The following is a 14,915-nucleotide window of genomic DNA, read 5'->3' on the forward strand; positions in this document are numbered from 1 at the left end:
GTTTCTAAAAGGCCAACATTTTCTCGGCCATTATGCTACTAAAAATGTCCCCCATGTGTCCAACTTCTGTAAGTGCCTCTACTCTACTGCTCTATGCCACTACCCAAATGTGATGATATGAATGCAATGCTTTATCATAAAGGATATATATATTTTGATATATTATATTTTTTATATATTTACATACAGTATAGAACACCATATAGAAGACATAGACATATCATTACATAGAGTATAGAACACCATCTAGAAGACATAGACATATCATTACATACAGTATAGAACACCATCTAGAAGACATAGACATATCATTACATACAGTATAGAACACCATATAGAAGACATAGACATATCATTACATACAGTATAGAACACCATATAGAAGACATAGACATATCATTACATACAGTATAGAACACCATATAGAAGACATAGACATATCATTACATACAGTATAGAACACCATATAGAAGACATATACATATCATTACATACAGTATATAACACCATCTAGAAGACATAGACATATCATTACATACAGTATAGAACACCATATAGAAGACATAGACATATCATTACATACAGTATAGAACACCATATATAAGACATAGACATATCATTACATAGAGTATAGAACACCATATAGAAGACATAGACATATCATTACATACAGTATAGAACACCATATAGAAGACATAGACATATCATTACATACAGTATAGAACACCATCTAGAAGACATAGACATATCATTACATACAGTATAGAACACCATATAGAAGACATAGACATATCATTACATACAGTATATAATACCATATAGAAGACATAGACATATCATTACATACAGTATAGAACACCATCTAGAAGACATACATATCATTACATACAGTATAGAACACCATATAGAAGACATAGACATATCATTACATACAGTATAGAACACCATATAGAAGACATAGAAATATCATTACATACAGTATAGAACACCATCTAGAAGACATAGACATATCATTACATACAGTATAGAACACCATCTAGAAGACATAGACATATCATTACATACAGTATAGAACACCATCTAGAAGACATAGACATATCATTACATACAGTATAGAACACCATATAGAAGACATAGACATATCATTACATACAGTATAGAACACCATCTAGAAGACATAGACATATCATTACATACAGTATAGAACGCCATATAGAAGACATAGACATATCATTACATACAGTATAGAACACCATATAGAAGACATAGACATATCATTACATACAGTATAGAACACCATATAGAAGACATAGACATATCATTACATACAGTATAGAACACCATATAGAAGACATAGACATATCATTACATACAGTATAGAACACCATCTAGAAGACATAGACATATCATTACATACAGTATAGAACACCATCTAGAAGACATAGACATATCATTACATACAGTATAGAACACCATATAGAAGACATAGACATATCATTACATACAGTATAGAACACCATATAGAAGACATAGACATATCATTACATACAGTATAGAACACCATATAGAAGACATAGACATATCATTACATACAGTATAGAACACCATCTAGAAGACATAGACATATCATTACATACAGTATAGAACACCATATAGAAGACATAGACATATCATTACATACAGTATAGAACACCATCTAGAAGACATAGACACATCATTACATACAGTATAGAACACTATATAGAAGACATAGACATATCATTACATACAGTATAGAACACCATCTAGAAGACATAGACATATCATTACATACAGTATAGAACACCATATAGAAGACATAGACATATCATTACATACAGTATAGAACACCATATAGAAGACATAGACATATCATTACATACAGTATAGAATACCATCTAGAAGACATAGACATATCATTACATACAGTATAGAACACCATATAGAAGACATAGACATATCATTACATACAGTATAGAACACCATCTAGAAGACATAGACATATCATTACATAGAGTATATCATAGATGACATGTATAAATCCTTCCTTTATATTTCCTGTAACACTTTCCATTCCAGTAGCCTTATTACTGGCTAGGGTTACTGCTGCTAGTACAGTGGAAGAATGAGGCATCACAGTACTTTTACACCACTGGACTAACAGGAATAATTACACACCAATAAACACACTGTAATGTAAAGTGTTACATCATTCTCAATGATCAGTCAATACATACGGTATTCATTTCTTATTGTTAGTGTCATTAAAAGCATTATACATATATACTTCATAGAAACTGTTACCCTTTATATATTCTAACCACTCTATTTAATTTATTCCACATTAAGGGCCCTAACCTAGGAACACAAATATTTGTCTCTATTAACATTGTGGACAGTTCTCTCTCTCTCTCTCTCTCTCTCTCTCTCTCTCTCTCTCTCTCTCTCTCTCTCTCTCTCCCTCTCTCACTCTCTCTCTCTCTCTCTCTCTCTCTCTCTCTCTCTCTCTAACCCCTCCCTCCCTCTAACCCCACCCCTCTGGCAGAACCAGGAAGTCCCTCCCCCTCCCACAAACTCTCTTCTGTGGAAACGAAACTTATCTGATTCTCTGTGTCGTCTGTCTGTGTGAGAGTAAACAACCGTCCAAATGGCTCAGCAGGGAGTTCTGCTGGACCAGGACCAGTTCTGTTGTTCTGTCTGTCTGGATCTACTGAAGGAGCCAGTGGCTATTCCCTGTGGACACAGTTACTGTAGAAGCTGTATTGAGGGCTGCTGGGATCAGGATGTTCTGAAAGGGGTCTATAGCTGTCCTCAGTGCAGAGAGACTTTTACCCCAAGGCCTGTTCTGAAGAGAAACATCGTGCTGGCTGAAGTGGTGGAGAAACTGAAGAAGACTGGACTCCAGGCTGCTCCCCCTCCTGCTCTGTGCTATGCTGGACCTGGAGATGTGGCGTGTGATTTCTGCACTGGGACCAGAAAGCAGAAAGCCCTCATGTCCTGTTTGGTGTGTCTGGCCTCTTACTGTGAGACTCACCTCCAATCTCACTATGAATCTCCTGCTTTCAAGAAGCACAAGCTGGTCAAAGCCACCGCACAACTACAGGAGAAGATCTGCTCTCATCATGACAAACTGCTGGAGGTTTACTGTCGTACCGATCAGCAGTGTATCTGTCTGCTGTGTGTGATGGATGAACATAAAGGCCATGATACAGTGTCAGCTGCAGCAGAGAGGACTGAGAAACAGGTAAGACCAGAACTACTTGTTGGTGACTGTCTGATAAACAAAGAATTAAAGATACAGTAGGAACTAAGGCTGTTTGAATATGAGATCATTCAAATGATATCGATCCTCTGCAGAACAAATATGAACACAAACCTGGAGTATATTAAGTTTGATCCAAATGTATCACCATTTTAGACCTTCCTCTATGTCACATTACTATACTATTGATCTAGTGGACAAATAAAGCTTGATAGCTCATTGAAGAGTGATTCTCCACAGAGGCAGCTGGGGATGAGTCAGCAGAAAGTCCAGCAGAGATTCCAGGATAGAGAGAAGGACCTGAAGGAGCTCCAACAGGCTGTGGAGTGTCTCAAGGTGAGTATTGTTGACCAGAGGAGACACACCATTTCACTTCTCTCCTCCAGTCAGAGAGAGAGAGAGGGAGAGAGAGAGAGGGGCCCCTATCCAATCCCACTGGCCCCACTGTTGGGAACAGGCTGTCTGGACCCCTGTCAGAGAATAGACTGCTTAATGTAACTGACGGGTTATGAACCCGGGTCTACTGAGGGAGAAACCATCATCTTGACCAAAAGGACATTCCCTATTGTTCTGACTGATTTAAAGTCGCAAGCGGCTCTACCTCTTCACATAACCATGAGTAACCATGAGCGACTCATGTCTGCTATACATTAACAGGGAGCTCTCTCTCTCGATTCAATAAAATGGGCTTTATTGGCATTGGAAACATATGTTACATTACCAAAGCAAGTGAAATAAATAATAAACAATCAGAAATGAACAGTAAACATTACACTCACAAAAGTTTAAAAGGAATAGAGACATTTCAAATGTTATAACTCAAGTGCAAACAGAGTGAGCCATTCGCCAGACTGAGTTCTGGAGGTGAAATGGAAATGAATGAGGGAGAGTTAAGTGAGGTAGAAGGTGTGGTGAAGAGCTCAGAACCAGAGCCTGGCATCAATGGACATGATAAAGAAGAATCTGGTGCAGTAGGAGTTACATTGTTGGAGAAAGTGGATCCATACCTTTTGGCAGATCCATTTGTAGTTTCAGGGTGGGTGGGAAAAGAGTTGGGTACAGATGAATCAGTGAAGGTAACCTGTAGTGGACTTGTGATATTTGTTTGTGTTTCTTCTGACCAGAGGGAGTGGGCGCTCCGTGTCACGCAACTTGGGTCAAGATCTGTTTCTTGCTTTGCTCTTAGGAACAGGGCACCATTGAAATGAGTGATTTCTGGGGTAGCGTTAAGTGTGGAGGTGGAGCAATTCAAGTTTAAGCTTCCTGGTGTTTGTGATTCCCGCCGTTTGGTGCAACACAGACCCGGTGGTGAGCGTGGTGAAACAGAGGAGTCACTGTCAGTCCTTTTGAGTTTTGAGTCTTTACCCAACAAAGTCATGGTAGGATATATCAGTTATCCTGTTAGAGCTTTTGTGGCGAATCCACTGCTTTGTTTCAGGTGCAACGTTTATGGTCAGCAGTTTGTAGGAGGGAGATCCAAGATGTGGGACGTGTGCAGGAGGGCATGGGATAGAGGATTGTGTAGTTTCGGTGGATAAAGTTGTGTGTGTCAACTGTTGGGATGCCCATGTTGCTGGGGATCGGAAGTGTCCGGTGCGAGAGAGGCAGGTTGAGGTGGCTAGAGTCAGAGTAGTGCAGAAGGTGTCGTATGCTGAGGCAGTGAAGGAAGTAGAGGAGGATGGGTCAAGGGTGAGAGATCCTGAGAGGATCCCTGTGAGTAGTAGATCTGTGCCAGCACAGAGGGATAGGCCAACGAGTGATATATGCTTTAGTAAAGTTAGCTTCTTAGCGTTCATAGCAATGGTTATCAACTGTACCGCAGAAATGGAACGTAAATCACAGAAAATAGATGTTGTGGTGGCAGCTGCAGAGAAGTATATGGGCATACAAGATTTGACTTCAGAGGAGTTACAGGGTGTGTTGAGTGGTGGTGTCCCGTCCTCCCAGGCCGTTGGCATGGTGCAGGAGCAGATAGGGTCAAAGTAGTGGAATGGGGTAGTGGGTATTTAATGAGTGTAGGGTTAGTTGGAAGGGTGTTTTTTGTATTATTATAATTTCCCCTTTTCCCATTTTGTATAACAAAGTATAATGGAATTATATTATAGTCCAATTGGGGGCGGTAATGCAACATATTGGATGCCAACCGCCGTTAAACTCCAAAGAAGAAGAACCGTTATATTATGGCTATGTACAGTGTTGTAACGATGTCTCTGTCTCTCTCATTCATTAACTTTCATGGTAGTTGGTTGTGTGGGTCTCTGGTTATGAATAGGGTGCTGACAGACAATTGTTGATGGATATTTATAGAGCTCTGATCAGGACGACAATTGATTACTGGTGATTTATGGAGCAGAGGTAAAGACTTGGCTTCAGAAGCTGGACAGAATCCAGTATATAGCTTTAAGGATATGTATTGGTGCATTTAAATCAACATCTGTATGTGCCTTACTAGTGGAGGCAGGAGAGATGCCTTTGGATATACAGCGTAAAAAATGGTCATTATCTTATTGGGTTGAAAGGCTGTGAGGTTGAGCATCCCACTGCTACTGTTCTAGATGACTGTTGGGAATATACTAGTAGACAAGGCAGTGGTTTTGGTTGGACAGTTGGAAAGCTTGCTGATGAGAGTGGTTTGAGGGAGTTGGAGGTTGGCCCTTCTGTGGTGATAGGGGATGTTCCTCCATGGTTACTCCCAGACCCTGTTGTTGATCTAACCTTGGTAGAGAAAAGGAAAGATTGGTCAGAAGTCAGTGATATAGAGAAACTGGTTGACAATAATAGTTGCCCTCCAGTGGGTGGAGGACGTACAACCTGTTAGAATTATAGTATACTCAGATTCTCTGTCTGTATTGAATAGTTTATCATCTGGTAAATCTAATAGGAGTGACCTGCTATTGGAGGTATTAATGTTATTATGGAGAATTGAGATAATGGGTGTAGTAGTGACATTCTGCTGGGTCCCAGCACATTCGGGTGGGGAAGGGAATGAAAGTGTAGACCAGTTAGCTAAAAGAGCTTTGAAATGAGATATAATTGATATTAATGTTCCACTGGGTAGAGGTGAGGCCAAATGTAAGATCAGAGCCATTTTGATAGATGTGTGGCAGAAGAGATGGTACTCTGAGCACAAGGGCCGGCATTTATATGAATAGTTGACAGTTTTACAGAAAGGTCGATGGACCAAGATTCAAAGGTCAGATTAGGAAGGAAGATGTGGTGTTTACTAGATTGCGCTTAGGACATTGTACATTGATCTCGTCATTACATCTGGTTGGCAAGCATGGGAATGGTTTGTGTCTGGAGTGTACGGTCGATGAAACGGTGGAGCATGTGTTGTTATATTGTTGTAAGTATGTTGAAGGGAGGGAAAGATTGAAGTGTAGGGTCATTGAGGTTGGACGGGGTTGGGGGGGTTGGAAGGGATTTTGGGGATGGGGGAGGGTCTATTAGAAGTTAGTAGGGCTCTTCTTTATTTTCTCAGAAGTACTGAGTTAGGTAGGAGGATTTAGAAATGTTGGAAACCGTGATTGACCACACACTCCAGCACAGTAGGTGGCGGCATGCACCTTTAATGTTGGTTTGTGGACCGCCATTATATCATAGAAGAAGAAGTTGGTTGTGTGAGAAATTTGTGGTTTGTGAGGAGGGCTACTATTCTTTTTTCTTTTGGTTCTTGCGTATTCTCTGAATGTATTTCCTCATGGTTTGAGGGTTTGTTTATTGGTTTCCACTGTTTATCGTTTAGAGTTGATGGGGGAGTAGGGGTAGTTTGTTAGGGCGGCGTGATGGCCTCAACCGAGTGGAGAAGAAACGCTGTCGCTTCGGGTGCGTTCCGGAGAAAGGTGTGGAGGAAGTTTTGCTCATGGTCGGCGAACAGGTTGGAGCAGGACATCTGCACTCTGCATCCAGAATGAACAAGGCGGTGGTTGTGTTAATGAAAAAGCTTTGTCTTGTTGCGAGTGGGATTTTTGTGAGGGGTGTGTTGGTGCAGATGTCGCCTCTTTCGATAAGAGTTGTGGTGGCTAATCTGCCTCCGTTTATTGCTTACGAACAGACCGCAAGTATTTGGTTAGTTTTGGTAAATTTGCAAGTGGTTTTCGTGTGCTCTCGGCTGGGTGCCAAGCGGAATCCGTTAAACATGTTGTCTCTTTTCGTAGACAAGTGTTTGTTCCTTAACAAACCTCAAGGTTACACAGGGGAGGGGTGGAACACAGGGTTTGCTAGCACAGATAGTTTTCTAGTGTGGGGATCAGTGGCGGCTCCTGAAAAAATTCTCAGGGGGGGCAATTTTTCTGATGATTTAGGTGACCTACACACATTTTAAAAAAGATATGTCCAGCAACAACATGAAGACAGGGGCAGCATATAAGTCAATACTGATATACACATTACTTGCTTCAAAAAGGCCTCATGGTTGAATTGGAAATATGTGCACCTGAGCATAATTCACAACAAGCAAGCAGGAGCTTTTGATAGAGGCTACTGAAAACATTGATGCAAGTTATTGGTAATAAGAAATTTTTATAGACTTCCATATTCTGCCCTCTTGTATAGATTTGTGAAAATGAACAGTGATAGACATTTTGCCTGAAAACAGAATTTGAAAATAATTTCTAGAAAAGGTAAACACAGCTATCTGTATGGCTTTGTAAAAATGAACAACCATATTCTGGCCAATTGTATAGATTTGTAAATATGAACAACCATATTCTGGCCAATTGTATAGATTTGTAAAATTTTTTTTTTAGTTTTTTTAAAATGAAAAATAACTATTTTAAACAACCAACTGTGAACTGATTTGGGCGTGTGTGTGTTAAAGAGACAGACAGGGAGGGACAAAGAGAGAGAGAGGCTACATTACTTGTACTGAAACTGTTCTCTTCTCTCTTTCAATGCAGCAAAGCGGTCAATGACTTTCTCATTGAAATCAGGCATGCTGAGGACTAGTTTACTAGTTACTTTTTTGATGCGAGAAGTAGCTTGCTGCATGATAAAATTCAGCTGATGCACATAGCAATGCACGTAATGGGCATTCTTGAAATGCTCACGCACCTTTTGCTGCACACCAGCCTTCTCTCGCCTCATCACACTGGCTCCATCGTAAACTTGCGCAATGAGTTTGACTTTCTCGTCGTCGGCAAAAAGACCGTTCAGTCTCTCCAAAAGCACACTGAGCACATTGAGACTGAGGTTGATTCCGAGATGGGAAGGAACTCAAAAAAGCGCTCCTGCACTTTGTGGCTGCTATCTATGTACCTCAGCACAAGCACCAGCTGTGTCTGTGTAGAAACGTCCGTGGTCTCGTCAGCTTGGATAGCTACGAAGTTCGCCGACTTCACCTCCTCCACAATATGTTCCCTCATGACCGCTAGCATACACTCCAGTAGCTCGTTTTGAATGGTCTTTGATGTGAACTTCTTTCAAAGAGACAATCGAGTTGCACTGAACGCTAGCCATCTTGATAGTAGTACGTGAATTGATTGACGCTGCTACCCGCTCTTTTCTTAGTTACGTTCATGGTTATGTTACGTATGACGAAAGCGCGTAAGTGCAAGCCCTCAGAAACCCATAGAGATTGTATTGAAAGCTCTGATATTTGAAAAAAAAAAAGATTTTACATGAGAGGCTATGAGAGACTTCTGGGCGATTTTCAACCTGACTGAAATAGCCCCAAAACGGGCGGGGCCATTTGAAGCACGACTTTAGCCTGATTGGACATTTAGTGGCAGATCAGACGTCTAGATTAGAAAACTGATAACTACTGTTGCCGTGATATAATTGATTAGAAAAAAAATCCCTTGCTTTTCCCGTTTGGCAGTGCGTCGCCCATATCGCCCTAATGAACACACCGCCCCTGGTGGGGATCATCAGTTATAGGCTACAAGCAGCAATATGATTGATAGGTAGGACAGGTATTGAATCCAAATAATCCCTACTCAGATGCGCTAACCTCAACCCTAGTAAACATGCATTATAAAAACCTTCTATATAAAATTATCTCATATTGGGAGTAAATAGCCTCTGAATAGAAAATAAAAAACACTGCATCTTCCAGCCCACCAATAAATTACATAATGCAACCGTTGCGGTTAGCATATTTACCTCAACATGCCCCTTGCTTGCGTGAGAAGGCAGAGTGCTCGATGCTGGTTGATGAATTTGACAATTAATGTACTAGGAAAATACGTTTTTGTTGACCAGAGGTGACTGAATTAATGTTTAGGCTTATTGATAATCATTATAGTAATTAAGTATAATTTCAAAACATGACCATAAAAACAGGTAATAATAAACATGAATCATCATTATATTACTTCACAGTAATGTGTTAAATGCTTTTTCAGTCCTTCCTCTTGCGTTAGCAGTGTGGAAAGGGACAGTAAAAAGCTCAGGCAGGAGTTTTCCTGTGAGGTGGAGTGGTGGTGTATCCAGGGAGAGAACTAAACTAATCTTCTGAAATGTCATTCATGGTCTTATGCTGCCATCTATTGGAATTATTAAGCAACTGCAGTAGTACTGAATAAAGTGTTTTTCCTTACTAATCCTTACTAAAGTAGTGATTACTCAGAATTGCAAAATAAATGGCAGGGGTACCAGGAGGGTACTGTCCCCCCTTGGGAAACGAACCCAGAACCCTGGCGTTGCAAGCACCATGCTCTACCAACTGAGCTACACGGTAGTAGTGCATGGCCAAGTGGTGGTGCGCAGGCTGTGGAGAAAGCGGTGGTGGGGAGGGTTACATGAGCTGAGGCAGGTTTCTGTAATAACGGAGACTCCGGTGGGCGAAGGCTTGGTGGGCTCATCCCAGGAAATATTCCCTGTCATTGGGGAAGAGGCTCTGATCAGGGGGGAAGTGCAGGGGGGCAGAGACTGGGGAGGAGGAGGACGGTACCGTGCCAATGGAGGAGGAGGAAGAGGGGGGAGGTGAGTCTGCGGGAGCGGAGGACAAGGCGTCTCGTTTTCAGACGGCTCATTGGATCCAGAGCTGTCAGGCTGAGGGCACAGTATATATATTATAAGCCAGTTGAGAACAGGTATATATACGGTGAGAGAACTTTCTAGGTTCCTGATGGAGACTAAAGGGGAAAAAGAAGGTTCTGCTGGAGTCTTATTTGATTGATCCTGGAAGGTTTGTAAGGTCAGTACAACACGTGATGAAGAATGAGGGGTTTAGTGTCCTCTCACCCAGGAAGCGGTATAGGCTGAGAAAATGGGTCATGGGTTCTTAAGGGCATGTCTTCAGAATCTGCTTAAATTGATGGTTTTTTCTGGCATGGCGGCTTTATGGGCTTCTCTACTGGTTTCTGATTGTGGTGATTTCCCTCCCACCTCTTATGGAGATTTCACGGTTAGACTTCCTTAACATGAACGGCGGCAAAGACTGGGGGAATATGTAAACCAAAAACATTTAAATGCCATGGCAGAAATCTTAGTGCAGGGGTAGCAAAAGAGCACGGCGCTTGTAACGCCAGGGTAGTGGGTTCGATCCCCGGGACCACCCATACACAAAAAAAAAAAAATACATATATATATATATATATATATATATATATATATATATATATATATATGCACGCATGACTGTAAGTCGCTTTGGATAAAAGCGTCTGCAAAATGGCACATTATATTATATTATAGTACAGGGCTCAGTTCTCTGTTTCACCAGAGGGGTTGGAAAAACAGAGTGGGGAAACCAAGAAAATCCCTTGTTTTACGTTTGTCTGATGGGCGGGTAACTTCTGTTGTGGGGAGATGAGGGAGCCTGATGGGTGGGTAACTTCTGTTGTGGGGGAGATGAGGGATCCTGATGGGTGGGTAACTTCTGTTGTGGGGAGATGAGGGAGCCTGATGGGTGGGTAACTTCTGTTGTGAGGGAGATGAGGGAGCCTGATGGGTGGGTAACTTCTGTTGTTTGGGAGATGAGGGAGCCTGATGGGTGGGTAACTTCTGTTGTGGGGGAGATGAGGGAGCCTGATGGGTGGGTAACTTCTGTTGTGGGGGAGATGAGGGAGCCTGATGGGTGGTTAACTTCTGTTGTGGGGAGATGAGGGAGCCTGATGGGTGGGTAACTTCTGTTGTGAGGAGATGAGGCTGTGGAGTTGTACTCTGATTTATAGAGGTCAGAACTCTGTGGTCCTCTGTAGCTCAGCTGGTAGAGCACGGCTTGTAACGCCAGGGTAGTGGGTTCGATCCCCGGGACCATATGTAAAAATGTATGCACATGACTGTAAGTCGCTTTGGATAAAAGCGTCTGCTAAATGGCATATTATTATTATCCTGGGGATAAAGAGGATTCTGTACCATACGGAGGTGGGCTGGAGGGAACCAGCATGTGCTCTGTTGAGGAGGGCTGGTGGTTTGGGGCTGGATCAGCAGATCTTCATCATGCGGCAGGAGAGACTCAATACAGCAGGGGTCTCTGATTTCTATGCTGAAGTACTGAGGGCTGGAGCAGCCTGAGGAGGGGCCACCACCTTTTCCACCACTGCAAGTGACAGCAGAGACTGGGGACTGGCAGGAGAGTCTGGAGGACTTACTGACTTTTAACAATCTGAGCTTAGTGGGAGTGAAGGGTCATCAGTGGCAGGGGGTTGTGGGGGCTGAGAGCATGGCAGGGTATAGGTGGAGGGTGCTCTATAAGCTCCCAGTGCTGGAAAGGTCAGGGGTCGTCCAGTGGAGGGTATTACATGGAGCCCTGGACACCAATAGCTGGTTGGCTCGGGTTGACCTGGGAGTTGGGGAGGGGTGTCCGTTTTCTGCAATGACAGACTGTTCATCATGTTTTTTCTGTGTTGCCAGGGTAATGCCATTACTGTTGACGCCTTAGGGTTGAGTTTGAGTTGTACAAAATGATCAACAATGTGGAGATTTTTCAGGAGGTATGGGGGCTCAGGGGGGCTGTCTGTACGGCTGGAGAGGAGGGGTTGGATGGACGGTTGGAATGTGGTGCTGGTTGGTGTATTGTACTGTGGTGTTGGGTACTGGATAATGTGATTGTGTAGAGGTTGTGGTGGCACGCAATGTGTTTTTAGGGGTGGGGGTGGGGGTGTTAGTGTAATGAGGATGGCTCATTAAAGTAAGACAAGTCAGTCTCTCTCTCTCTCTCTTAACAGCGCTCTGCACAGGCAGCAGTGGAGGACAGTGATAAGATCTTTACTGAGCTGATCCGCTCCATTGAGAGAAGGCGCTCTGAGGTGAAGGAGCTGATCAGAGCCCAAGAGAAGGCTCAAGTGAGTCAAGCTGAAGGACTCCTGGAGCAACTGGAGCAGGAGATAACTGAGCTGAGGAAGAGAAGCACTGAGCTGGAGCAGCTCTCACACACAGAGGATCACATCCATTTCCTCCAGGTAACTAAACTGCCTTGTTACATGTGATATGAAATTAAAACTCTCAATCATTTGGTTCTGCTCCCTCTCACTCTCTCTCTCTCTCACCCTTTCTCTCTCTCTCTCCAGAGTTATCAGTCTCTCTCCAGTACCAGTGTATCTTCAGACTTACCCAGCATCGTTGTCCGTCCTCTTCAGTACTTTGGAGATGTGAGTAAGACTGTGTCTGAACTGAGAGATAAACTAGAAGACGTCCTTAAAGGAGAATGGACCAAGATCTCCACTACAGGTGTGTTGAAAATAATAAGAACATCAACGTTAGACCATTGAAAGTTCCCTACTAGTCATATACATGTGGAATATGGTGTGATGATAACATTCCCTCTCTCTGTGAATGTGTTTGTGTGTCTGTAGTGAATATAGTGGATGTTGTACTGCCTCCAGAGCCCAAGACCAGAGAACAGTTCTTACAATGTGAGTCTCTTTATTCTGAAGTAACTAACAGTCTCTTTTTACTGACACTCCTAACAATCCCTCTAGAAATATATAGCAATAGTAGATCTAATCAAAGACTGGGTATCTATCTGACTCCTCATATTTCTCTGATTTGATCTCTGCTGTGCTCTAATCAAAGACAGGGTAGATACAGTATCTGACTTCACTTATTGTTCTAACTCCCCTCATTGGTCTCTGCTCTGCTCCTCTCCCAGATTCCTGTCAGCTCACACTGGACCCAAACACAGCACAAAAACGCCTCTCTCTGTCTGAAGGGAACAGAAAGGTGACCTATACAGGCAAAGTCCAACCATATCCTGTTCATCCAGACAGATTCACCAACCATTGTCAGGTTCTGTGTAGAGAGGGTCTGTCTGGACGCTGTTACTGGGAGGTGGAGTGGAGTGGGGGGGATGTTTATACAGCAGTCTCATATAAAGACATCAGCAGAACAGAGACAGATGGTGGATTTGGACTCAATGACAAGTCCTGGAGTTTAGAGTACTATAGAGGTGGTTATTGTTTCAGACACAATTATGTTAGGACTAAAGTATCAGGCCCTCAGTCCTCCAGAGTAGGAGTGTACCTGGATCACAAGGCAGGTACTCTGTCCTTCTACAGTGTCTCTGACACAATGACCCTCCTCCACAGAGTCCAGACCACATTCACTCAGCCCCTCTATCCTGGGTTTGATCTCTGTAATGGTACTGCTGAGCTGGTTAAACTGTAATAGGGTCCACATAGATACTAGTCATGCTGGTGTAGTCTATAGCTGAGCTGGTTAAACTGTAGTAGGGTCCACATAGATACTAGTCATGCTGGTGTAGTCTATAGCTGAGCTGGTTAAACTGTAGTAGGGTCCACATAGATACTAGTCATGCTGGTGGTGATGGTCCCCAGATGTGATGATTCATTCTGCTCTGTTTTTATGTACAATGATTTGATTGATTTGATCTTCAGAAGATGTTATGAATTACAATTCAATGCATTCATATTTTTTTAAAGTGCAATGTTTTAATCTTATATATTCACATTAATCATGATGTATGCTGTTAATGTATGTTGGTTGTCATTCAGAACCATTGAAATGTTTTCTCAATTGGTTCTCTGTCTCAATGTCATTTTCCTCAGTATCATGGAACAGGTAGTGTTACTTACTTGCTAATTGAACTATATGGGCCGGTTTCCCGGACACAGATGAAGCCTAGTCCTAGACTAAAAAGCATGTTCAATGGAGATGTCCGGGAAACCGGCCCTAAGTTTGGCATCTTTTATTCTCCCGTACTGCTCAGTCAAGCAATATTAAACCTGTCCAGCAGGTGGTGCTATTAACCAAACAATAAAAACATCAGCTATCTTGACTTGCCACTCAGTATATCAGTAATGTTCAGAATTGTACTTTAATATCATTGGAGATTGATGGTCTTTTTAATCCACTACCCAGAGTCAGGAACAGATGAAGTTAGGTCTGCTACTGTTCAGTTATTAAATATGATTCATGGTGATGGGAAATAAAAAATACATCTAGTAGTAGTTTTCCTTTGCTATTTATTCCAAGGTGTGTCTTTAACTTGTAAATGGATTGTGTTGAAGCTGGCATGTGGTGTGGATGATAGAATAGAGTGAATAGATAGAAGAGAGGAGGAGAGGAGAACATCATATAGAAGACAGATAAGATAGAGAGACAATTCATACCCAGGGGAGTTACTGACTCTGGCCCAAATGACACCCTGTTCCCTACGTAGTGCACTAGGCTACTTCTGACCAGATCTAAAGTAGTGCACTACATAGGGAATAGGGTGGATATTGGAGAT

At 42.4% G+C, this 14,915-nt stretch overlaps 1 protein-coding gene across 1 annotated transcript; it reads left to right on the plus strand.

The window, feature by feature from the left end:
* Positions 1 to 2,598: 2,598 nt before the first annotated feature.
* Positions 2,599 to 14,631, plus strand: LOC311118599 (tripartite motif-containing protein 16-like). The gene is made up of 6 exons (XM_084193389.1): positions 2,599 to 3,262; positions 3,521 to 3,616; positions 12,394 to 12,627; positions 12,736 to 12,895; positions 13,021 to 13,080; positions 13,317 to 14,631. The coding sequence occupies exons 1-6, from the start codon at positions 2,666 to 2,668 to the stop codon at positions 13,829 to 13,831; spliced, it is 1,662 nt and encodes a 553-aa protein (XP_084049515.1). The 5' UTR covers positions 2,599 to 2,665; the 3' UTR covers positions 13,832 to 14,631.
* Positions 14,632 to 14,915: the final 284 nt, after the last annotated feature.

Source organism: Coregonus lavaretus (assembly GCF_964263955.1).
Source record: "Coregonus lavaretus genome assembly, contig: HAP1_SCAFFOLD_3786, whole genome shotgun sequence".
Taxonomy (NCBI): Eukaryota; Metazoa; Chordata; class Actinopteri; order Salmoniformes; family Salmonidae; genus Coregonus; species Coregonus lavaretus.